General features: G+C 39.1%; 2 protein-coding genes across 3 annotated transcripts; both read right to left on the reverse strand.

Annotated features, from left to right (window-relative positions):
• Positions 1–5,417: 5,417 nt before the first annotated feature.
• LOC137740882 (pentatricopeptide repeat-containing protein At1g80150, mitochondrial-like) lies at positions 5,418–8,539 on the reverse strand. Of its 2 annotated transcripts, XM_068480687.1 has the most exons (3): positions 8,301–8,539; positions 7,775–8,172; positions 5,418–7,651 (listed from the first exon to the last, which is right to left on the reverse strand). In XM_068480687.1, exons 2-3 carry the CDS (start codon positions 8,118–8,120, stop codon positions 6,921–6,923), a joined length of 1,077 nt encoding a protein of 358 aa, XP_068336788.1. In that variant the 5' UTR covers positions 8,121–8,172; positions 8,301–8,539; the 3' UTR covers positions 5,418–6,920. The 2 variants fall into 2 exon arrangements, with proteins under 2 accessions (XP_068336788.1, XP_068336787.1); XM_068480686.1 differs by having other exon boundaries at positions 5,420–8,172.
• Positions 8,540–21,994: 13,455 nt separating this feature from the next.
• LOC137739866 (uncharacterized) lies at positions 21,995–25,967 on the reverse strand. Its single transcript, XM_068479595.1, has 8 exons — positions 25,767–25,967; positions 25,161–25,273; positions 24,709–24,780; positions 23,382–23,417; positions 22,825–22,870; positions 22,528–22,615; positions 22,258–22,315; positions 21,995–22,161 (listed from the first exon to the last, which is right to left on the reverse strand). Exons 1-8 carry the CDS (start codon positions 25,843–25,845, stop codon positions 22,111–22,113), a joined length of 543 nt encoding a protein of 180 aa, XP_068335696.1. The 5' UTR covers positions 25,846–25,967; the 3' UTR covers positions 21,995–22,110.
• Between the last annotated feature and the right edge of the window lie 522 nt (positions 25,968–26,489).

Consider the following 26,489-nt stretch of genomic DNA (forward strand, 5'->3'; position numbering starts at 1 on the left):
GATTAATTCATACACCTCACTATACATTGATTAACGAAAGTCAAGACCCTCGCCTCTAAGGGCATTTTCGTAAAATCACGCTTTTAAAATTTGTAAAAACATAAAATTAGGGACGGGTCGTCACAATCTACCCCCCTAAAAAAAATATTTCGTCCCCAAAATTTGAAATCACTAATTATGCATAAAATACTCCGAAAGATCGTAAGAAAATGTACACATAAAGAAGAAATCAACTAGAGCGGTTGCATAAAAGAGAATGTCATTCCATCGTGATCAGGGTGCAGTGATTCCTCTTTTATGCCTCCAAGGTCAACCTTTCCTTCTCCTTCAGTACCATGCCAAAATATAATATTTTAATAAAACATGGGGTCCAAAAATAGACGTATAAAGCATAACATCAGAATACATTTGTAGTGAAGTAAAATTAAAATAGTTGTACTGAAATCAAAAGCGAACATAAAATATTTTCACAAACGCACTCATAGTATAACGTACTTCGAAACTAAGCATGTAATATCTTTGGATCAAGCCGAAACAACAAAAAACTACTTAAATAAGTAAATACAAATACTAACATAGAATGACCTGCGTTTACTTGCTTAACGAACCCAACAAATAAGTTATTGATATTACGGTCTGCAGCCCACAATACCGACAACCTACTGTTCTCTCGATAAGCAAGTAACAATCCCCGTGGATGTAATATTACCAACTTGCCCCTCATAGGGAAATGCACATACACGCCTCGATTGTGCTCATTCACTACCTTCTTAGGCAACATCGTCAATAACATAAAATTTTCTACATCACAAATTCAATCATTCAAATACTTGTTTGCAATACTCTTTTGTAAATCACAAATTGCGCATACAATATTTATATTATCTCTCAAATGATGCCATACTCCTAATCAGGAATGTAACTGTAGTTACCCGTAACTCTAACAAAAGTAAACGTCTACCAAATATGCACTATGCATAAGGTCTCTGTATGTCAACTCCAATGGTAACATAGCTAGCCCAAAATTGTAACCGTAGTTACAAGCAACTAAAATAGAGATAATGGTATGCTGCAACCATGCTAATGGTGGGACAAACAAGATACAACTCATCCACTAACGTCTGAATAACTCGTTTCAGACTAATGGTTAGTCTAGGGGTAGAAATGCGATACTAAACAACATCTAATACTAAACAAATATTTTGTACTATAACGTATTAAAGTTTGGTGACGATCCAACGGTCAGATCATCGATTCACATCTTTATCAAGTAACGTATTTTAATGAGGTCCAAACGATCAAACCTACGTTATACAATTACCAAAACTAAACTCAAGAAATCTAATTTAGCCTAAGAATAACATCGATGGCCCCTGGCCATGCGCTGCGGGTGGCGGTCGGCCGCCCCGACCCGCCGGAAAATCCAACTATTTTCAAAAATTACCAAAATTTACATGAATGAAGATCTCAATTCAATGAGTAGAGTAAACTTTATACATGTGGCTAAGTCTAATTTGGCTAGGAAAACCTCCAATTTTGCTCAAACCCGCCAGAACCCTAGAAAATGGTGGTTGTCGATTCGTCGTCTCTGAAGCTCCACCGACCCAACCACCGATTGGGTCTTATTCCTAGGTCCAAGGGAAGGCTAACTGTGGTGGTAATCGAAGGAAATGGTTGTAGGAATGGCGGATTCACCGTCGTGCACCCATCGGGTTCCCGGTTCGATTTCTATGAATTGGAGCCCTAATTGACCCAGGTTTTTGGTAGAAATAGGAAAGGAGAGGTCGTGAACAAGTTCCCAGGTGAAAGCTTGGTGAATTTCGCCTGAAAAATTGCTAGAGGACCCCAGAATTTGGATTGGAGCTGCCGGGTCTACATGCGGATCGTGGTCCGAAACGGGTCAAGGAGAAAAGGTTCCTGATCCCCTGTTCTTCGTTCCATCCTTGGCCCTCTCTTCCAACCTCCCGATTGGCTATCTCCTCACCTCCCTCTTCTGGTTAGTCACTCACTCCCTCTTATTTCTGATTGGGAAGTAGGCCTTCTTTCTTCTCTTCTCCCGTTCCCCATTTCTTCTTTCTCTTCTTCTTCAACTTAAAAAAATAACTAAATGGTAAATAAATATAAACATTATAAAAATATATAAATAGTGACTAAAACAAAAGTACTTCTCGAGTTTTCAGTTCCGTAAAACTTTAACTGTAACCCCAAATCCTCTTTTGCTTGAGCCTACGAGTCTGTAGCGTCGAGTACTTCAGGAAAACGCTAAAGGATTAATTCATACACCTCACTATACGTTGATCAACGAAAGTCAAAACCCTCGTCTCTAAGGGTATTTTCGTAAAATCATGCTTTTAAAATTTGTAAAAACATAAAATTAGGGACGGGTCGTCACAATTACACAAATTGAATTTGAAAGGATAAACTGATTTTGAAAAAATATAAATTGTAAAATAACAAGGTATATCTTGAGGAGCTTAGTTTCTACTGAAACTTAACCTTATAATGCAGAAATGAAAGTGCTCTTGCATAAATTGAGGAGTTCAGTTTTTTTCTTTTTAATTTTTTTTTTTATGAAATAGTAGGTTTTTTTTAGTTTCTAAACCAATTTTTTTCCAAACTCTTTTGCAAAATAATTTGTGTTTTCGAGGGCAGTGGATCTTTATTTTTTTAAGGGAGACGTGGAATATGTAAATAAACAAGCTATGAGTTATGGTCACCTTTTTATGGGAGAATTGATGCTGCAGAAATGTCGCTTGGGTTGAAAAACGATCAGCTCTGTCGTCTTTGATTTTGTAGAAAACTGCTGTGTAAATTGAATTTCGGCTGTCATTTCGGACAAATGCATAAATCTCAAAAATTAGGCGGTGTATTTATTGGTTTTTGGTATGAGCAATTGAAGCTTTTGGTGAGAGAGATTCGAAAAATGTGGAGGATGAAGAAGAATGACGTGAGCTTGGAGGTTTTGTAGAGGGGTAATGACAATTCGTTTCAATTATTTGTCTCTTTTTTTTGTTAACGTTGGCCATTTATTAATGGATCTGTGTAGGGATTTGTTAAAGTTTGGTTCTTGTCTTTGGGCTGGGTTTTATGCTGTTTTGGGTTTTGTCTCTTTTTGAAATGTTTAAAAACTAGTGGAGTTATGTGAAATATGTTATATGTTTTTGTCTCTATAGGTAAGGCTCCCTAAAATTTAACATTCTTTTGGAGATGCTTTAAGAGCAAAAGAAAGAGATGTAAAAAAATTCAAATCAACATTAACTGTAAAAAATGACAGCAACAGTATTTCAAACAATAAATATCTGGCATGGCATGGATTGCCTCCACCTTTGCTACCAAAATTGACAACAACTTTAAATTATTTTTTAATTAATTATTAAATGATTTTTACTATGAAATATAATGTGAACCATGGCTTTTCTAAACACTCAATTACGGGTGGGCAAACGGGCCCTAGGCCCGTGGGGCGGGCTGGTTCCATGCGGTTCGGGGCGGGTACGGGGCGGGTTTAAAATTTGTAAAGACAAAATGGGGCAGGCCGGGGTGGGTTCACAAAATTATCGGGGCGGGGCGGGTGCAAAAGACTTAGGAAACAGGGCCCTGTTTGGACCTGTTTCTCCCAATTCTCACAAAATTATCAGAAATCCCGAGTCTAGGAATCGGCCCCTACCTTGATCCCTCGATGGCTTGACCTTGACTCCAACTCTCAAATCTCAATCATCTTCTCCAGCCTCACCTCACAAAAACCACCCAGCCCATCACCGCTGTCGCGAGTCAAGACCAACACAACGGCACCACCCATCTAGCCATAGCCATAGTCGCCGCAACATTGCTGCCCTCAGAAACTCAGCCTAGAGAGAGAAATATATAGAGAGCAAGAGAGAGAAGGAAAAAATGGCGTCATTGCTGAAATCTTTGGTGGATCCAAGGAAAAACTGGTTCGTCCACCAGAACATGAAGGCCGTCTCCCAACGCCTCCGCCATTACAGTACACTTCCTCTTTCACAAACCCTAATTTCTTTCTCTCTCTATATGTATATATGTATGTATAGACCGATTTGATTGTATTAGATTTGAACTATACTAAATTGGTAATGAAAATTTAGGGCTTCGATACAACGATCTGTACGATCCCTACTACGATTTGGAAATCAAGGAGGCTCTGAGTCGTTTGCCAAGGGGAGATTGTGGATGCTTGTAACCAGCGCTGAATACCTCCCCAAGCATCTTCAGGTGCCTAGTCAATCATCACATAAAATAATAAAAAAATAAATAAAAATCAAACAACCTGTGGACCCGACCCGAATCGACTCATTTCAACCAGGCCGGGTTAGGTCCGGTTTCTGTGTTAAAATATGTTGTCCCCGGCTCGTGCCTAGCCCTACACTCAACAAGCATTGCTTTTTGATCAGTTGTCTGAAAATATGTATAGGAAATTAGGAACTACATTCTCAAAGAATTCATTCCACGAACCAAACAGAAGAGGATATAAATAGAAATTTTTTGGATGGGGAGAATTCAGTGTGATATTTTGATACAAACCTTTCTCTACAAGTCAAATAATTCGTCACTGGCTTGCTCGCAAAACATAGATCAAGTGAGGAAAAAGCTCAGATGTATAAATTGTCTCCAATGAAAATAATGTTTTCGTATCACGTTCTCAATAGTCGGATATCAGTAGTTTTTTTAGAACAATTGAATTGAATTGAATTGAATTGAATGGCACTAAAGAAACGGGGTGCAGCCCGTGTTACATCGGTGAGTAGTTATCAAATTTCTACTCAACTTCCAGACCAAGCGCTAGAATTCATAAGAATAGGGAGCAGTCAATAGCAGCGCATTCTCACCTGTCGGAGGGAGTTTAATGTTCAAACTATCTGAAACTGCAGTGCAATCAAACAATATTCTCCGACTCTCAAATTCCAAGAGATGAAGAAAGATCTGCGATTTCATGAGAAGCTGCGTATGCGCATAATAACTTAGGAAGGACAAGCTCTGACTCATGATGCAGCAACTCCTCACCTTCTTTAGACTTTCAACTTCCATCTTTTCCCCTCTGAATGCACCAAATCAAGTGTAATGAATCGACTCCCAGCCTGCCTTGCCTCCTGCCGAGACTCACTCTACCCAGAATATGAAAAACTCATCTACCAATCACTTCGCTGCTGAATAACTGTTACACATGTAACACAAATCCTCAATTAATGACCCACTCAATCAAAGACATACACACAACAACAGAAAGCGTAATGAGAAAAAGGGTTCCTCCACCCTTTTTCAAAATCTTTTTATAAAAAGATTTTCAAAATCTTTTTGGAACCATTCATGCTTCATCAGGTTCCTCCACCCCTCCACTGAAAAAAATAAACACGCACTCACTTTCCACCCAAGCGTAATGAGATTAACAAAGCACTCTTGGGTTGAGATTCACCGTATATCTGTTATACATTATGCAAACTACACAAGTCATATTTCATGTCCAGCTAATCCACATTATACAATGTGCACTATAGTAAAGGGTTCTCATGGAATTTCAATTGACCTTTAAATGTTTTTGGGTGATGTCCAGGTGCCAGATCCGTACATGGCAATGACCTTCTACAGCAGGGAAGGAAGAGAAAAAGGGTTTTTGTTCACATTTGTGTTAATTATTTTAAAAGGGTAAAATCACATTTCAAACTCTGTTTCGAAAATAGTGCTTTAGAGAGTAAACTTTGGGTTTAAACAAAATCACTCCCTATTACATTTCTTTGTTTTACAAATCTTAGAATACCCTACACATCAACTAAATTTTAAGTAATTACTGAAACTGAATCAAAATATATTTTCTTCATATCTTATCCTGGAATTGAATCTAGACCTTGTCACAGTCCAGGTTTCGTTCCATCTAACAAGAAATATATACAGGACCAAGAGGGCTTAGGGAAATATCGGTGTTGCAAACATGTTGTACTCAAGTTAAGCCAAACGCTATCGGTCCAAGAAAAGAAAAGAAACATGTAAAGGCAAACACTAGCCGTAAGGTGAACTCACACTATGAAAACCATGCATCGAAATTGCTAACAAGGATATGCAGATTTATTTCAACGTAAACATACACAACATTTAAATCAGTATGCGGATGTCCATAAATGGCTAAGCAACATTTGATCTAGCATTTTTTTCATTAGTGTGTGATTATCATATACATGAATCACGTACCTATTACCCTATTACCTATCGGTACAGATGGCATGAGAATGAGAAACTGGATTATCTATAAACCCTATATGTTTCTGATCTTGCCGTTAATTAAGAGCTTGAGAAAATGGCCGAGAAGATGTGGCAAGTTTGGGACATAAGAACAACATTTAAAATTTTCCAGAGGCTAGTAGTTCAAACCACCAAGGATTCTAGTTATGATACTAATGTTAAGCACATAACTAAATAAATTATTCACGGCAATCTTATATCCTTATGTGTTACTTCGAAGCTGCATAAGTTATAAGGCCTCAATTTAATCAACGGCATCTGATGATATATGTAATTTTAATTATTAAAGTATTTATTTCTTCCAAAATTTAAATATTTCAAATTACCCATGCAAGCATTGTATAAACAATCAAAATCATAGAAGCTAATTACCCAAGAATTTACAAAAAGGGCTAACTGCAGCATTATAGGAGAACCATTGCACAATGAACAATGAACTTACAACAATTTTGGGTGACAGCTGTCCCGTTCAAAGCTCCATTCAACTGAGGTGGCAATACAATTATTGAGGAACCAGGATGGCCTTTTTGTATAAATAAACAAAATTCATGTCAATTGCTCTGCAGATTTACAAATGAGTAGGTGAAAAAGAACACTAGCCCTTGGCCCCTTGTTGAGCCGTGCAGTTACATAATCAACCGCATTTCAGTTTTCTAGTCCTTAATCTTATTTCAACTCTTGGTCAGTATGGTTTGCAAAGCACCCAATTGTTTTGATGAAAATGGAGGCACCCTTTTTTGAACCAACATCATGATTGCCTTAGCCTTACCAAGCTGGTTTGCCTTCTTTAGGCCTTCAAGCAATGTATGAATGGTATCCACATTCGGAAACCAGTTCTTTTGCATGCAATCTTTACACATAGTATACGCCAAATCAAAATCCCTTCCTTTACAAAGATAATGAATCATAGTCTGATATATTTTGACATTAGGGTTGTATCCCTTTGCATGTAGAGCAGAATACACCCTTTTGGCCATTTCAAGATACCCTGCCTGACAAAAACCTTTGATGACCAAATTATATGTAACCTCATCAGGTGTCATCTCAATATTCTGCATCAAACCCATCAATCTATTAGCTTCCCAGGCTCGTCTCCTATGTACCAGAAACTGGATTCTAACATTGAAAGTCGCAAGATTAGGCAAACACCCCTTCAGTATCATAAGATTCCATAAACCATTACCAATTTCCCACTGGTTGTCCTTATAAAATGCTGACATCAGTGTTGTGTATGTAAAGACGTCTGGTTTTATTCCCAACTTCTCCATATGTACCATGATCAGATATGCTTTAACCAAAATACCCATTTCGCAAAAAGCCTTGATAACAATATTCACCGAATATATATCCACTTCAATGTCAAACTTCTCTGGAATCTCCCTCAGAAATGCCTCAACAGCTCCTAAATCACGGGTTTGAGTCAGAACCTTGAGTGCAGCATTGAAAGATTTAACAGTCCTAGAACAACCATACAAATGCATATCACAAAAACTATCAATAGCATGCTTAGTCATCCCAGCCTTACCATACAACGTTATAATCCTCATAATAAACCCTTCCCGCCGACCTTGTGGAAGACTCTTCTGATGCTCAAGCAAATGTTCAATGTAATCAAACCGGCAAGCTCCAGCAAGACGAGACACAGTGTCTTCAAATGCAAAGCGGTTCTCAATGACAAGTCTATTGTGCGCGTTCGCCTTAAACAAATGAAACAGTTTTTCGGGGTCTCTCTCGGCTTTAAGCTTAACCAGGGCAGGCTCTTCTAATGGTTTCGTATTCAAAACTCGATTGGACACGGCTGCACGGAAATCATTCGAGGTTGTGGCAATGGCGGTATTACAGAATCTGCGACTGGTTCGCAGAGAGAGCATGTTTCAGGACTTTCCCAAGATTAATGCACACCCATCCATCGACATCGGCATTCTACACAAACCATTATGAATCGAAAACCAATTCAAAATTCGAAGAACCCAGAAATATGAACGCCCAAAAGAACCAGAAATCGCAGACTTTATCATATATTGTTCAAATTTTCAGAAACTGGAACATACCCATTTGCTGAAATCGAAGGTTTTCGGCACCCACCCGAGAGGAGCTTCAATGCCCGTGTGCAAAAGCAAAAACCCAGAAACGCAAACTCCATCAATGAATCGTATATTCCCTCTAATCAAATCAAATTAACAGAAGGCTTGGATAAAATCGAGAGAGAGAGATAGGAGGTTTTAGCATTGGGATTTGAGGGAGAGGACATTTGGTTAAGTGATTAGAGTTGGCCGGGACTCTCTGGGGGGGGGGGGGAGAACGGTGGGTTTTGGCCCTCCTGGGGGTTCAGGTGTTTCTCTAGGTTGGTTTTTCATCTGTGTTGTGCTCGTGGACCGTGATGGTAAAGCGCGCGGGTCCAGGGAAAGGGTGCGTGGACTGCTCAAGTACACGTTTTAGGTGATTGATTACTGGGACCGAATTGGATCCTCTCAACAAACGCTTGGAATCCTCCTAACCCACTAATAGAGATCGTTGAATTTTGATACAACGGTTATAATTATTGTAACTTTTAAAGGAGTTTCCTTTTGTAGCCGTTGGAGATCCAACAGTTACAATTATTATAACTTTTAAAAGAGTCTCTTGTTTGTAGCCGTTAGATTGTTATAGGGCTAGGATGATCCCGAGCTTTTGCTCAGGAGATGATCCAATTCCTACTGAGACAACAAATTATTAGCGAGAACAAAGGAAAATAAGATTTTTCCGTATTTAATATCGTTACGCATAGAGTTTTGAAGCTTGAGTTTGTAACTAAATAGAATATCTAAAAAAAAGAAAAGTTAAAAAGAGTAAGAGATTTATTATCAACTTTTCATGAGGTCACATTAAACACAACCCTTGAGTTTTGAAAGGTAAGTCATTACTGTCATTCTCAATTCAATACACGTAAAAAAAATAAAAAATAAAAAAGATCGTGTAAAGAATCCTTAAAAATTAAACATGAGTATCCGCATGAAAGTATAAATTGTTCATAAATAGGGAAAAGCTTGTTTATAAAGGCATTGTTCATCCATGCTATTGATCACTCATTGATCTCAATTTTTGAATGCCTTTGTTGTCGTCATTTAAAAGATCCTGAGGTAAATTTTAATTGCTTGTCTCTATGTTGATGATATCATATTTACTGGAAATGATGAAAAAATGTTTAATGAGTTCCAATGATCCATGATGGTTGAGTTTGATACGATTGATCTTGGAAAAATGAGATACTTTCTTGTCATTGATGTGATGCAAAGATTGCATTGCAGACGTATAAATTTTGTTGCATGCAAATAATGCATCACAAAGCTCCATATGGTATATGGCTCATCACAAATGAACAAGTCATCAATGACATATAACACAAATCCAACAAAGGAAACTCAAAACTTCCCTAAAATTCGGCAAAAGGGGGAAGAAATCCTTTAAAATCGGCAAGGGGCCCAAATTGCTCTCAAAACTGGAAAGAAAGCTAAAGCATCTTCACAAAACAAGCAAGAATTGAAGATTGCTCACAAAATAGGCAAGAAAGCCCTATAATTCGGCCTGCAAGGGAAAGTGGCTAAAATTAAGACACAAAACATGGCTAAATTCTCCCACGGACGAATCAAGACACAAATCAAAGTCAAATCCATCAAAAGGCTAGCTTTGAGAGACAAGCATAAGGTCAACAATTTCTATAATCAAGGCCGAAATTCACACAAAAGGAGAACTTCTGCCAAATTTTTGAAGACTAATACAGTGCCAAAACTCTCTTCAAAGAACGCACAACCAAAGCCGAAGCTTTCCCTTGAAGAATCAACAAGCACTTATGCCGATTCCTTCAAGACTTTGTTGCAAACTCAAAACTTGTAACAACGTTTGTTTCAAGATCAAGTTGCCAAGACCCTTGAATCAACAAAATTCTACATCAACATCACCTTTGCCGCAACCTTAAACCTATGGTGAAGACCATCCACACATTGTTTCAAGCTCAAAACTTGAAGCAATCGTTCAATTGTTCGTCCGAGATCAAGTTATCATGACCATTGGATTGACAACCTATGGATCTACATCAAATTTGTAGATTGAATCAGAGGAAAATTGTAAACAAAGATTGCAACCTACAAATTCAAATCAATACAAATCTACTTTGTACACGTGTTCTTGTTTCATTCGATACAGAATTTTCCTGTTTACAAATTTGGCATGCCTAGTGGGACCTCTCTGCCTCTCATCTCGGTCTTCAAATCCATAGGAAGCACAAATGGCATCAAGAAATGATCAAGCTATTCCCGCAACCAACACGAAACACAAGAACATCCTTGCCGAAAGTGGTGGCACTTTGGGCGTTACAACGCGAAGCAAGGCAAGAGCTCTCTCTGTCGTGCCCTCCACTCTTACATCAACCTTGCCGAAGGAGCAAAAACACCCGAGGCACGAGCCCGTGAACACCTTGGCCTCACTAATGGCGCCAAGGGAAGAAAGCCCGATGAGGTACTCTGAGTCCTTAATTTTTGATGCCAACTCAAGCAGCAGCTCGTATCTTGTAGCCATGCAAATCATGACTACTGGTGCGACTTTCATCGAGGAGCAACTGGCTCAAATGAATGAAACAATTGCAAGGCTAATAAGGACCGTGGAGAAAAAAGACCTGCAAATTGCCACACTCGTCAACCAACTGGAGGCGCAGCATGACGAAAAAGTTAACCATAACCCAAAGGTTGACCCACAAAAGAAGGAAACTGATGAATATGAGGAGCCTCTTATAGAAAAAGCCAAGGAGAAGCTGGACCAAGCAATGACGCTCATAGGATCTCTTTCTATTCAGTAGCTGTAGGAGATGATCACTAGCACTATCAAGGTGAAGTATGAAGAGAGCTCACATGACTCCTTGTTGTATTCAAAGCCTTACTCTAAGAAGATTGACGCCTTGAGGATTCCAAAGTGTTATCAGCCACCAAAATTCATGCAATTCGATGGAAAGGGAAAATCCCAAACAACATATTGCCTATTTCATCGACACTTGCAACAACGCTGGGATGAAGGGAGACTACCTCGTCAAGCAATTTGTACGCTTGCTGAAAGGTAACGTCTTTGACTGGTAAACCGACCTCGAGCCCAAATCTATCAACAGTTGGGATTAGCTTCAAACGGAATTCCTCAACCACTTCTACAATACTCGTCACACCATAAGCATGTTGGAACTGACAAGTACAAAGCAGTGGAAGGACAAACCTATCGTCGACTACATCAACAGATGGTGTTCATGAAGTTTGGATTACAAAGATCTACTTTCTGAAAACTCCGTCATTGAGATGTGTGTTCAAGGCATGCCCTGGGGGTTACATTACATCCTCCAAGGCATAAAATCGAGAACGTTTGAGGAGTTGGCAACTCGATCCGACGACATCGAGCTGAGCATTGCCAATCATAGGAAAGAGGACCTGATCATCGACTTCAAGAAGGACAAGGTGTTTGCTTCAAAGGTGGACAAGACTGGGAAGAAAACCGTCAATGAAATTTTACCGTCAACGCTACCCCGATCGAGACCTTCTTTGCACCTGTCAAGAGCTCCTCCAAGAACAAAGCAAATGAGATAAAAAGAGGTGAGCCTTCTCGCACCCAAGATAGGTAAAAAAACATCTTGAGGGAACTGGAGCAGAAGACATAACCTTTTCCGGACTCTGACGTGGCTTCAATGCTAGACGACCTGTTGGAGAATAAAGTAATCCAGCTGCCTGAATGTAAGTGCCCCTAATAGATGAATCTCTTTAGCAATCCTAGGTACTACAAATACCATCGTATCGTGAGTCATCCGGTTGGCAAATGCTACATCCTCAAGGAGCTCATGAAGCTAGCACATCAAGGGCAAATTGAGCTTGACCTTAAAGACATGGCCATAACTCACACTACTACGATTGTGTTTGGATCCTTCGATCTCATGTCTCTCCAAATGATGCATGCCCATTCCCGTCCATGCTCAAGTTGCACGACAACTTTTGTACAACCATCATTGGGGGCAAACGACTAATATGCACCTACCGACGATGAAGAAGGGTGGATGTTGGTGACCTACAAAAAGATAAGCAAGCCAAGACCACAAGCCACACAACCAAATGTGGAGCAACGGAGAAAGCACTGTCATCGTAACAATAGGAAGCCCAAAATGAGCGCAAGAACTTCCAAGCCAACATAAGCTGGGGAATAGCAAGAGCCACGTATTCCTGTCTCCTTGCATAAGTACTTCCCGAAGGATTTCTTCCACCAGTGCACTACCGTTGCCTGTTACATGGTTGAAATAGAAATAGAAAAGCCCTTAAAAGACAAAGTTATCACCGTTGAGGAAGAGAAGACCCTCACACCCAAAGAAAGCTTGTCGACACACTTTAGCATCGAGGAGGCGCTGTGATTGCCTAAGGAGATGCGAAGAGCACTAGTAGTAGTTTTGGCAAGTCCCGACAACCACAAGGTGCAAGAAAGCAAAGGCGAAGACTTGAAGCTTCGGCCACATGAATATGCCATATGCTGTGCCGCCCATGATGTAATCAACTTCACTGACGAAGACTTGCTGCTAAGGTCAAAGCCTCACAACCATCATCTCTTCGTCTTTGGGTATGTGAGAGAGAACAAAATCAACTGCATGCTCATGGATGGTGGATCAGCCATAAACATTATGCTAAAGTCAACAATGACCACAAGGCATCAAGGTGGATGAACTATCTTGAAGCTGCTTCCTGATCCAAGGTTTTAAACAAAGAGGACACAGAGTAATGGGTATGATCCGAGTTGAGATAACCATTGGCGAACTCAAGTCAAGCACACTATTCTATGTAATTAATGCAAAAACTTCTTACAGCTTGCTCTTAAGAAGGCCTTGGATCCTTGAGAATGGAGTGGTGCCATCCACCATCCACCAATGCTTAAAATTCTACCGAGAATGAGTAAAGGTGATACAAGGCGACACCAAGCCATTCACCGAAGCCAAATCACACTTCGCGGATGCCAAGTTTTACATTGATGAAGACATGGTGCCTGAAGTTTTTCCAAAAGAGATCAAATCCACAGCCAAACCGCACCCAAGAAGCAGCAGTGGCAAGTTATGCCCAAGAAGCAAGAAGCAGAAGCCGTGCCATCTTCGAGCAAAGACGATGATGAGCCTGCCAAACCTACAACAACCAAAGGGAGTGTGACGCCTTTAAAAGGATTAAACACACCCGTCTTCCAATACATCTCCATGTCAAGAAGAAAGAATGGGTAATCCCCATTCTAAACTTAAACAAGCAAAGCCAACACACAACTGCAGAATGATGATGTAAAGCTGCTCAAGACAAATATAGTTTTACCTCTGACACAGCAAGGCAACACTAAAGTTTAAAAACAACCACAAGGTTTCGTAAAACCCCTGCCAAAGGGGGCAAAACCAAGCTCTCTTCCAACCAAGAGGATCGAAGAAGGTTTTGACCCAAACACCTACAAACTCATGTCAAAGGCTAAGTACAATTTCGCCTGATCTTCAAATCTTGCAAAGAAGAACGCAAACACCATCAACAACAAAGAACGTGACCTCATCAAGACTCAAAAGGTGTTGAAGGAGCCTGGTTACAAAGTTAACAACAACAAAGTTGGACTTGGCTTCACACCAAATACGCTCGTAAAGATTTCAAGATTAACAAAAAGCGGTAGCGCTTAACACATCAGCATAAATGTTGAATAAGATCAAGATGAGCCTAAACCCGCCCTCGAACGTCAGTCTTCGATGGGCTAAATTGTTCAAAACCCAGAATTTCAGCACTTGATCGCATTGATGGTCAAGACCAAACTTCTGTCTTCAAATGGCTTAACACGTCAACACCCCAAAGCCCTGTTTTCGAAAGGTTGTCAAAACCTAAGAAGCAAAGCAATACAACTAGCTCTTTTCCATGACGGACGACTTTGGAAAGACTTGAAGAAACCAAGAAGCCTTCTCGAAAGAGGAAGACAATGCCAAATGAAGAAAAGCTCGACGATCTAGAGGAAAAGACAACGTTCGAAGCTTGATTCCTTCAAGGATGAAACACCAAGCAACCTTGGAGGTTGACATAGAAGGACAATTGAAGGTAAAAAGGCGCACCATCATCCACACTGGCCAATTTTCACGCCAACAGGCCCAAGGGAATGATACTGAAGAGGAGGTCCAAGACGTCTTCCATATCACGATCCAAGAAGACAAAGAAGACGAAATCCCCGAAGAGGATGTCATGGCTACGCCACCACAGCTTAAGGATGGGGAGCAAACCACAATTGATGATCTCAAGGAGCTCAACTTAGGCATAAGCGAGGAATCGAAACCTATCTTCATAAGTGCACTACTAAGTGTGGACGAGATCGAGCAGTACTAGCAACTGCACTTGGGGTACAAAGAAATCTTTGCTTGGACCTACAAAGAAATGTTCGGCCTTGACTCTACCATCGTCATGCATCATCTTGCAGTCAAGCCTGGAACGTGACAGATAAAGCAAACTTAAAGACGCTATCGATCCGAGTTCATCCCACAAATTGAGATCGAGATTGACAAGCTAATTGAAGCAGGCTTCATTCAAAAGGTGCAATACCCTAAATGGATCTCCAACATCGTCATTGTCCTTAAGAAATCTGGACAAATACGTGTTTGCATAGATTTCCGCGACCTCAGCGAAGTTTGCCCAAATGATGACTTTCCCTTACCAATCATTGAAATCTTGGTGGGCGCAACCACTGGCCACAAGGCACTGTCATTCATGAATGGCTCTTCTGGATATAATCAAATCTGCATAACTCTCGAAGACAAGGAATTAATAGCCTTTCTCACTTCGAAAGGTATCTACTGCTACAAGGTAATGTCATTTGGCTTGAAAAATGCTGGAGCTACATATCAACGCGTAATGCAGAAGATCTTTAATAACATGCTATATAAAAATGTAGAATGTTATGTAGATGACGTGGTTGTCAAGAACAAGAAGAGATCTGATCACTTGAAGGATTTATGAATGATGTTTGACAATCTACAACACTACAACCTTAAAATAAACCCATTAAAGTGTGCATTTGGCATCACTTCTGGGAAGTTCCTTAGCTTCACTGTCAAGCACCGTGGCATTGAAGTGGACCAATCAAAGATTAAGGCCATTCAAAGCATGCCCGAGCCAAGGAATCTACACGAGCTGAAAAGTCCACAAGGACGGCTAGCCTTCATTAGGCGCTTTATCTCTAACCTTGCTGGACGTTGTCAACCCTTCAGTCGACTCATGAAGAAAGATACTCCACTCATATAGGATGATGTCTACCGCAACGCCTTCGAAAGCATAAATAGGTACCTGGCAAACCCACCTGTCTTAGGAGCACCCGTGCTTGGAAAACCGCTCATTCTATATATTTCCACACAAGAGGGTTTCATTGGAACACTCTTGGCATAAGAAAATGAAGCCCAAAAGGAAATAGCACTCTACTACCTAAGTAGAACTCTTACTAGAGTTGAGCTCAACTATTCATCTATAAATGGGCGTTGCTTCTCAATCAGTATGAGATCATCTACGTCCCAACTAAAGCCATCAAGGGATAAGCACTAGCAGACTTCCTTGCTGATCATCCAATCCTAGCCGATTGGAAAATCTCAGATGACTTGCTTGACGAGGAGATGTTCTACGTCGACATATTCCTGACATGGACAATGTTTTTCGACGGATTCGCACGAACGGACGGAGCGGGGTAAGGAGTAGTATTCATGTTGTCACAAAGACAAGTACTACCTTATTCCTTCCGACTAAGTGAGCTATGCTCCAACAACGTCGCTGAGTACCAAGCGCTTATCATTGGACTCCAAATGGTGATTGACACGGAAATCACAATGCTAGAAGTATATGGCGACTCCAAGCTCATAATCAATAAACTCTTCACTGAATATGAAGTGAGGAAAGATGATATTGTCCCATACTTCTGGCTAGCAACTCAATTCCTACAAAAATTTGAGGCCGTGACACTAGAACATGTGCCAAGAAAAGAAAATGAAATGGTAAACGCTCTCAATACTACTAGATGATAGAAATATTGGTGATCCCACTCGTCACCAAAATACTACTAGATGATACAAATATCATCTCAATACTTCCAGTCGACACTAAGGAGTGGAGATAGCCGTTGATTGATTACTTAGTGCACGGAAAACTTTCGCACGATCCTAGACATCGTTCTTAAATACGTCGACGAGCACCTCGCTTCCTCTACTACAAAGAAACACTCTATCAACGCTCTTCTGAAGGAGTACTTCTGAGATGCCTAGGTGAGGAAGAAGCCAATCAAGCCATGGAAGAAGCACACTTAGGCGTATACAGGGTGCATCAGTCCGAACCAAAGCTACACTTCCAGCTCAAAAGAATGGGCTACTACTGGCCAAGCATGGTGAAGGATTGCCTGGAATACGCCAAAATGTGCCAAGCCTGCCAATTCCACGCCAACTTCATACATTAACCGCCAGAGCCATTACACCATACGGTTGCTTCATGGCCATTTGATGCATGGGGATTGGACGTTGTGAGACCAATAACATAAAAGTCATTTGCAGAAAAAGCCTACATCCTAGCCGTAATGGATTACTTTTCTAAGTGGGTTGTAGTCGTACCCCAAAGGGAAGTCAAGAAGGAAATTGTCGTCTATTTCATCAAGGAGCGTATCATCCATCGATATGGTGTGCCTCGCTACATCATCTTCAAGGAGCATATCATCCACTGATATGGTATGTCTTGCAGAAGCATTCAACAAAACATTGTGCAACGTCCTAAAGAAGGTGATCCGCTGAACAAAGAGAGATTGGCACGAAAGAATAAGCGAAGCACTTTGGGCATATCGAACGACACATAGGACTCCTACCCAAGCTACGCCTTATTCTCTCGTATATGGCGTGGAGGCTGTTCTGCCACTCGAAAGTCAAATCCCTTCATGAAGGATGACTATACAAGAAGGCTTGACTGAAGAGGAAAATGCAAAGCTACGACTTCAAGAGTTGGAAGCACTCGATGAAAAAAGGCTCGAAGCTCAACAACACTTGGAATGCTACCAAGCACGGCTATCCAAGGCATTCAACAAGACGGTCTGCCTAAGGTTTTTTCCAAACTGGAGATCTTGTCTTGGCATTATGAAGGCCTATCATCACAACTCACAAGACAAAAAGCAAGTTCACATCAAAGTGGGATGGACCTTACGTAATACAAGAAGTCTACACCAACAACATCTACTTAATCATGGCGGAAGACAGCTTAAAGATCGGCCCAATTAATGGTAGATTCTTGAAGTGTTACTACCCCAAAACCAAACAAACAATGCTCATTTTTCAAACAAGCTTAAAAGGCAACACACAAAGCTCCTCGCTTGCATGAGCCTAAACTACACACAACACAATGCTCCTCACCTGCACGAGCCTAAACTGCACACCGCACAATGCTCTTTGTTCCTACGAGCTTAAAAGGCGACACCCAATACTCCTTGTTTGCACAAGCTTAAAAGGTGACATCCAATGCTTCGCGATTGCATGAGCCTAAACTACCCATGACACAATGCTTCTTTTCGCACGAGCTTAAAAGGTGACACCCAATGTTCCTTGTTCGCACGAGCTTAAAAGGCAACATCGAATGCTCCTTGTTCGCATGAGCTTAAAGGGCGACACCTAACGCTCTTGGCCCGTAGGAGCATAAACTGTGTATGGTAAAACAAAAACCAAAATCACCATCAGCAATCCATCATTCCTTTGAATTATGTCATGACTTGATCCCTCCTCAACCGAGTGTGTGTAAGCAACTTGAAACTTCAAAACTTCAAGTACAGTCACATCATCAACAAAAACACAAACACTTTGAAGAATAAAAAGCAAATTCAAGAATGTGAATACTTTATTTCTTTAAAGGAGGAATTCGGCTACAAAGTCGTATTACAAAATGAGCAAAAAACAATGACAGCTTCTCCGGTAGTCGACAAGGTGCAATTTTAAGTCACAGCTCCGCTACGGATGCGATTGCCAAGAAGCTCAAACAATGCCGGTGGATTGTCACGAACATGGTGCGAAGGATTCAAAATAAGAATCTTTGACGTGCACACCTTCTTCTTCGTATTTGGACAACCAAAATCCATCACCTCCCAATATACGTCAAAATACCATGACTTGATACGTATCGAATTGTCTTTTGCAGGAAGAACAAGTGCCTTAGGTTCAGTCAATGGTGCATAAAGTTTCAACTTCATTCCCCTATCTTGCAAATCGCCTTCCTCCACAAGAATAGGATGGTGTTGCTCTTAAAGCAATTGAAAAATACCATGGCTGCAACAAAAAAAAAAAAAAAAAAAAGAAAAGGCAATATAAGCATAAGGTGGGATAGTAACAAAAAAAAAAAAGATTGCTTCATTAAAGCAAAAGACATGCGAGACAAACCTCGTGAGCATTGAAGGAACGATGACAAAGTCACAACGACGAAAAGAAATCAGCCACAAAAGCTTGAGAAGCATGCAAAGAGGGCAGCTACAAGACGGTCCTTTAAAGCATGCTATAGTAGCAAAGAAAACCAAAATGCTACGCAATCGCACTATGCAACCCCGCAGTGATTACGCAAGCAATTTCTTGCATTGCACAACAATGTCACCACTAAGGGAAAACTGTGACCAAAAGGCACTATACAGTGTAGCACCACACGGTAAAAAGTGGTGCACTGCAACAAGCTCCAAGCAAGCAGCCCACGGCAGCAACAACAGCATCAAACAAGGCACAGCAGCAAAGACAATGCACGACAAGGAATTGTGAAAACAATACACACCTAATTGTCCTATAAATGGGGGTCAAAAGCTTCCTAATACTATAAGGGAGAGTACATACCAAATAGCAAAAGGAAAATCAAAACAAGGAAGCAAATTCCAACCAAAAGAAGGAAGCAAATTCCAAGCAAAAAATGGCAAGTTTCAGCCAATCTGTGCAAGTAGGACGTTTTTGGTGATAATTCGACTTTCCGGAGGAGTTTTGATGCAAGGCCAATCGGAGAAGGAAGCTAAGAGGTTGATAATTGTTGTGACCAAATTTCATAATTTTCCCTAAAACCAAACATTCCAGTTTTCAAAGTTATTCCTGCAGAAGTTGTTTTCTTGTTAAAACTGCATAACTGTGGGAAAATGACGAGTTGAAGACTTTCCCGATTTTTCCTAGTGCTGTGCGATATATGCCTGAAAAGATAAGAGATAAAGCTACATTTTCCATATTTTTACAGAGTTTTCCAGAAGAGAAATCGACCTCAAACTTGGCATGCAAGTTAGATGACTTGTTTCCCAAAGCAAGGACAAGCCTTCAAGTTTCCTAAACCAAAAGGGAAACACCCTCTTTGGCTGAAAAAATGAAAAGGAAAAAGGAAAAAGGAAAAATAAACTGCAAATCCTACTTACCCAAGGACAAGCACCCAAGCTTTCCAAAACCTTGAAGGAAATCACCAAAGCTTTCCAACACTTTGAAGGAAGTCACCCTTATTACCAAAATTGAAGGAGATTCCTACCTAACGAAGGAAAATCATTTTTTTCCTACAGCCCACAAGGAAAAATCCAAAATACACCAAATGTACTTTGTCAAAATTATGGAAAATCAATACGCACAATAAGTACGTGCTGATTTATCCATTTTCAAAATTTTCATTCAAGATCAAGCCACTACGGCCCTTGAAGAAATTTCATTTTTATTCAAGATCAAGCCTTTACGACCCTTGAAGAAAAATTTCACGTCTTTCAAGATCAAACCTCTAAGGCCTTTGAAGGAAGAATTTAATTTCTTTCAAGATCAAGCCTCTATGGCCCTTGAAGAAAAAGTTTCATTTCATTCAAGATCAAGCCTCTACGGCCCTTGAAGAAAAATTTCGTTTAATTCAAGATCAAGCCTCTACAGTCCTTGAAGAAAATTTCCATTTCATTCAAGATTAAGCCTCTACAGCCCTTGAACAAAATTTTCATTTCATTCAAGACCAAGCCTCAACAGCCCTTGAAGAAATGTTTCGTCCAACAAATACGCCTCAATGGCCGTTGATGAAATTCATGATTTCAATTCAAGAAATACACCTCAATGGCCCTTGAAGAAATGTTTCATTCAAGAAATAATAAAAAAGCCCTATAATTCGGCCAAGCAAGGGAAAGCGGCTAAAATTAAGACACAAAACATGCCTAAATTCTCCCATGGACGAATCAAGACACAAATCAAAGCCAAATCCATCTAAGGGCAAGCTTTAGGAAGTCTATAAATACAAGGTCCCAAGACAAGCATAAGGTCAACAATTTCTACATTCAAGGCCGAAATTCTCACAAAAGGAGAACCTTTGCCAAATCTTTGAAGACTAATATGCTGCCAAAACTCTCTTCAAAGAACGCACAACCAAGGCCGAAGCACTCCCTTGAAGAATCAACAAGCATTTGTGCCGATTCCTTCAAGACTTTGTTGCAAGCTCAAAACTTGCAACGACGTTTGTTTCAAGATCAAGTCATCAAGACCCTTGAATCAACGAAATTCTACATCAACATGCCGTAGCCCTAAACCTGAGGTGAAGACCATCCACGCATTGTTTCAAGCTCAAAACTTGAAGCAATTGTTCAATTGTTCGTCCAAGATCAAGTTATTGCAACCCTTGAATCGACAACCTACATATCTACATCAAATTTGAAGACTGAATCAGAGGAAAATTGTAAACAGAGATTGTAACCTACAAATTCAAATCAATACAAATGTACTTTGTACACGTGTTCTTGTTTCATTTGATACAAAATTTTCTTGTTTACATGCATGGCATCTTTATCAGTTAGAAGAAATATGCTCAAGAGGTGTTGGAGAGGTTCAATATGGACTAATGCAATCTAGTTCACAATCCCATTGTTCTTGATTTCAAGCTTGTAAAAGATGAAGATTGAGTAAGAATAGCCAGCACTCTTTATAAACAGATTGTGGGAGGTCTAATGTACTTGACTGCCACTCGACTTGATATGATGTTCATAGTGACCAACAGATAGATGGAAAGTCCTACCGAACTTTATTTACAGGTAGTAAAAATGGTGCTGAGGTATTTGAAAGGTACAATTATTCTTGAGTTGTCCTATAAGAAGGGAGGAAATGAGGAACTAATTTCTTATACAAATGGTGATTATGCAGGAGATTAAGACGACAAAAAATAAAAAAATAATAATAAAATAATAAAAAAAAAAATAAAGAAAAAAAAAAGGCACTTGAGGATATTTATTTATGATGAGCTCAGGAACCGTGTCATGGTCCTCGAAGAAGACTATTCTAATACCGTGGTACATGGTTAAGGAATAGTCTCTTAACAATTTGCCAAAACACACTCTAAAGACTCCTAAGCACCAACAACTTTGTCATCGTCCATCCATTTTCACATATCTTCGTTGCATAAAAGAAGTATCATGCGAGGAGAATCAATGACAAAAATAACACATAGACGTGCAAAAGGATAAAAAGGTGCGCAAAAATCATTTTTCAAGATATGAAAAAGCTTATCAGATTGCTGGTACCTATTCCATTTCAGGTTGGAGGACAAGTGGATACTTGATAGCATTGTATACGTTATAAAATAGACTGGAAAATTGGAACACCGTCATGTGATATTACTAAAATTGCACGTCTTTAACCATTGTGGATTAGTATCATCACTTAATGACTCTACAATTTTACCGAAAAATTACGCAAAGCCAAGTTTTAGTTCAGGAAAGGAGAAACTTAAAATAGATGTTAATAACATTAACCAACTATTCTGCTGTAATCTATCAGGTAAAATGGTCTCATACAATTAAGAAATTTAGCAGATTCAAGACCCCCGGAGTTTACTTCATTTAGTCCTTTGATGTTATAACAAGCAACCCCAACGCGCCAATTAGAATATACTGAACAAAGAAACAGAAAGGATTAGTTCGTAAATTAAATAACATCATTCGTGTGTCTGCATGTTTAATAAGACCATTTTCGGAGGAGAAACAAACCTTAATAATAGGTTTTTCAGTCATGATAATTGTCACCCAGCCAACATAAGGTAAAAACCTGAAAATGATGACAAATTGAATAAAATTGGGATCAGCATGAAAATGATAATCACTTGACTTCTATTTTCCTTTTAAGTAGGGGAAAAAAGAACTGGTATGGTTTATTGTGAAAACAGTGAACGAAGCAATTAAGCTTCGAGACTATGACTTCCAGCTGCAAAATATGATAGTTTACCCATGTTCCATAAAACGGAGGCAAAAAGTTCTTACCCTACAGCTCTGCCCATGATATGATGCCGTTGTAGCCACAGCTGACCCTGAGCATACAGAAGCCTGTCATCCCCATAATTGTTATCTCCTGAGGAAACAACAATATAGACGGTGAACATTTGAGTAAAAAAGAAGTGCAGCAACACACATAAAAGACAACATATTTTGAAACAGCAGAAGAACTGAGGTTAAAAACAATATGAATTGTGATGCATCTTCAACGAGATTTATGCATCAAGGCTTTCAAGGATTACATCACACATAACAAGTATTTACATATATTCAAGAAATTGGCACCTTTTGTTAGGACATCAACTTCTCCTGTATCTTTTCGTTCATGAACCTGCAAAAACCATTGATCAGCACTGTTCACAGGACTGCAGATGGCTGTAGTCAGCTGATTGTGGGAAAAACAAGGGGGGTTGATCTGGAAGCATCTAATAAACTAAATCTACATCAGGTGTGTATGTGAACCTTGCTTGTTATTTGGTTGGCCCTTTTGCAGAAAATCTCAACTTCTTATAGAATAATCTTCAACGAAGGTAATTAGGTCCAAGGTGTATGAAATGAAAAGACTGATATTATGGCTATCATTTAAACTACAATGTGGCAAAGCAATAGCCTGATCTGTTAGTTTAATTTTGATGCTTTTGATTGTAAAAAATGTTTCCTTGTGATGTAGATAAATAAAATGTAAGAAGAAAATGCCTAAACCAAGTCCTCAAAATTTAATTCGAGTTCTATATTTTCAGCTAAATTCATTATTCCATTCACGAACTCAAACGTACGACACCTCTTATTTCAAAATCCAAAAGTCAACATGATTTAGCAATGTCAAAAAGTGTATCCCTTACCTTAATGACGCGATGGACAATTGGAATTTCACGGCCCTGAAGAAAATAGACAGAGAAAAGTAGAACATATTAGTATTTGCTTCTTGAAAAAGGGGAAAACAATACCATTAAATAGAGAAACTCCATTGTTTTCTATCTTAGGTTAATTAATAACACACATGCTTAAGAAACAATAAGAAATTGTGTTAGTGATATACATACATGTACTTACAAACAAATGGAAGAGAAAACTGCAATATTCACAGTTAAAATGTTGGGATCAAAATTGTTTAAAAAAAGAAAATTCCAAAATTTGCGCTTGTGACCAAAATTGAAAATTTTCTGCCCCTTATACAAATACTTAAAGCTCTCACGGGCCCTCAGAACTCCATAGCTGCAATGTTATGTTTTTACCACTTTTCTAAAAATCCCAGCCTACCGCCATCTAGACCTTTCTTAGGCGCTAGGCTGCTGACCATCACCCTGCCTAGGCCCTAGATGACCGGCCACCGCTCTGATTAATCCCTAGGCATTTAAAAATATAGAAAGTGCTTCTAGCCCGCCTACACCCACCTAGGCACCCAATTAGGTCGCGACTGTCACTTAGACAAAAAATAGATAACTTTCATTTTGCATTTAATTTTTTTAATAAATTGTAAGAGACTTGTTGAATAATTGAATGAACACTCAGTATATTCTGGTTCCCCATGTTTTCAATATGCTCTAATACTTTCTAATTTATATGTCATTCTATTTTTCAATTTATGTATCCTAAGTATCCTAATACAAGTATGTATTTTTTTTAAAATATAAACACACTTAATTAGACAATATATAATAAGTTTACTTAAATCCGCCTAGACCCTACCTAGCACCTAGGCTCCAGCCCACCACTTGACTAATGCCTAGCGTGTTTTAGAACCTTGGTTTTTACATGCTAACTTTTCTTGTTGCATAAGCAAAGTTCAAAAACTAAAGTTTAGTGCATGTTAACAAAACTGGAAAACAAGCAGCAGATGGTTTACATGCCAGATGATGGATTTTTAGTGTTTTATTTGAATGAAAAGGATGTGAGTATTTGGAAAGTCATCGTCATTCATAAACAGATGAGGCAGAACAACATCAAAATTCATTGTGAAGTAGAACCTTAATAGTCTATTCTCTATCATTATTGCACCTCGACAACAAAATTAAGTCCCAAAATGAAATGGCAATGAGTCAATATAGCGAGGAAAGAAATCAGAATGAATGCTCAAACAAGCATGAGAATAACTAGGCATAAAAAGCTGTAATTATAATAAAACAGAGTGAGGCAAAAATAAAAACAAAAACAATCAAAGGAACTTACATCAATATTAAAAACAACAATTTCTCCTGCACGAATGGGTTCTTTACTCATGTGCAAGAATAAAATGTCCCCCTGCAATGCGTATCAGTTCTTATCTTTAGCTACGCAAACAAATAAGTGGTAACATAAGTAATATAGATATAGATTGGTAAAACACATCGCGAAAAAGATGAATCCAGGTACAATGAAGAGGAGTACCATCGATAGCTTCCTCAAAGATAGGTACAATAAAATAAGAGAAAGAAGAAATTTTGTTCTCCCTACTTTTAATATAGTACACCACCAACATGCACAACCCTTTTAATGATAAGAGTTGCTCAACATATAAATCAATTACAAAAGTACTAAACTAATAACTAGACATAAAAAATCAGAAGGCGTGATAAAACTACCATGATAAAAATATATTATGGTAGCAAAGCATTGAAACATTAAGCATTATACTAGCTCACCCTCTTGAAACCAGGTTCCATACTTCCAGACAAAACAACAACTACAGGAGACTCACTGCCGGTGACACACATTAAAGCCTTCCATATTATAAGCGCAGATGTAACAATCATACCTGAAACAGAAATCACAAAAATAAAAACCCCAGTAATGCATTTGCTGAAAAGTAATGAAACGATAACAACTGATCACTCTTCCAAAATCCAATTGAAATAACGGAAGAAGAATTTCGGATATAAGCTACTAAGTCATAAAAATTTAGACACAAAAATTAATAGAAAAGAATAGAAAAAACCACAAAATAATTGGCAAAATTTCTACACAATTGGCATCGGGTAATCAATAAAACCCACAAATACTGCATTCCCACAATTGATTATTAAGTAAATACCATTTAATTATGAATAATCTCGGTAAAGTGTCACGCTTTACTCACCTAAACCCCAGAAGACAAAACAAATAAGAGGTAAACGTTGGAAACATCACATTTTGATTGCGACCCACATTTTCTCATCACCAAGCAGATAAAAGAAAGTATGAATACCGACTGATAAGACCCAAAACGAGAAAATTGGCGAGTGAGAGCGAGGGTTTAAGGGTTGACGAACCGAGACTGATGGCCTGGGTGAGGACCTGCCGGATCTGAAGGGATTTGATGGAGTCCACGCTCTCACCGATCCAACCCATTTCTTCTCTCTCTTTTGCCCTTTACCTCCTTCGTCGTCTTCTTCTCAATTTGCTTGTCTGATGGAGCTACTGCAACAGATCGGGCTAAAAGGACCGTTTCTTCGTGTCCAAAATAAGCCGTTTCCTTTATTCTTTTTGCTCCTTTTCAATTCTTTTTCAAGTTATTTTTGTTAAAAGTACTTTCAATTTAAAGATTTGAACCAATAGGAATGTGCCATATCAGCAAAATGATGTAGCAAATATTACATAGGGTGATGTTAGGAAGATTATCAATTTAAACTATATTTTGTAAACGATGTAAACGATATGACGCAGTTGTCGATAATTGGATTATTAAAGTGTTCATTAACGTTCTTATTTATTATTTGTGGCACATCACATGGTTGACAAATATCATCTACAAAATTAGTCTATTGTTGCAGTCATATATAGAATAGGAATGTAATTGTGTAAATCCTAGTATATCTAGAGATATATTTGAATATTCCCTTTAGTAGATATTTTATGCTAATAGAGTTGTAATCATATTAGGGTAAAGATTTAACCTATCATAATACTATTAAAAGCACAATGGGGTGAAATAAAACACACACCTCACAATTAAATATCTCTCTTCTCTTTCTTATTGTCGTTGCCCACCCCCT

The sequence above is a fragment of the Pyrus communis genome, chromosome 7 (genome assembly GCF_963583255.1).
Source record: "Pyrus communis chromosome 7, drPyrComm1.1, whole genome shotgun sequence".
NCBI lineage: Eukaryota > Viridiplantae > Streptophyta > Magnoliopsida > Rosales > Rosaceae > Pyrus > Pyrus communis.

Bases quoted from the DNA above. Each gene is read 5' to 3' on its own strand.
- LOC137740882 (XM_068480686.1), bottom strand. From the start codon at position 8,120: ATGCTCTCTCTGCGAACCAGTCGCAGATTCTGTAATACCGCCATTGCC.
- LOC137739866 (XM_068479595.1), bottom strand. From the start codon at position 25,845: ATGGGTTGGATCGGTGAGAGCGTGGACTCCATCAAATCCCTTCAGATC. The intron at 24,781-25,160 runs GTGAGCTAGTAT...TACGCATTGCAG, and splicing joins TGGAACCTGGTTTCAAGAGG to GGGGACATTTTATTCTTGCA. The intron at 22,316-22,527 runs GTAAGAACTTTT...CATCATTTTCAG, and splicing joins ATCATGGGCAGAGCTGTAGG to GTTTTTACCTTATGTTGGCT.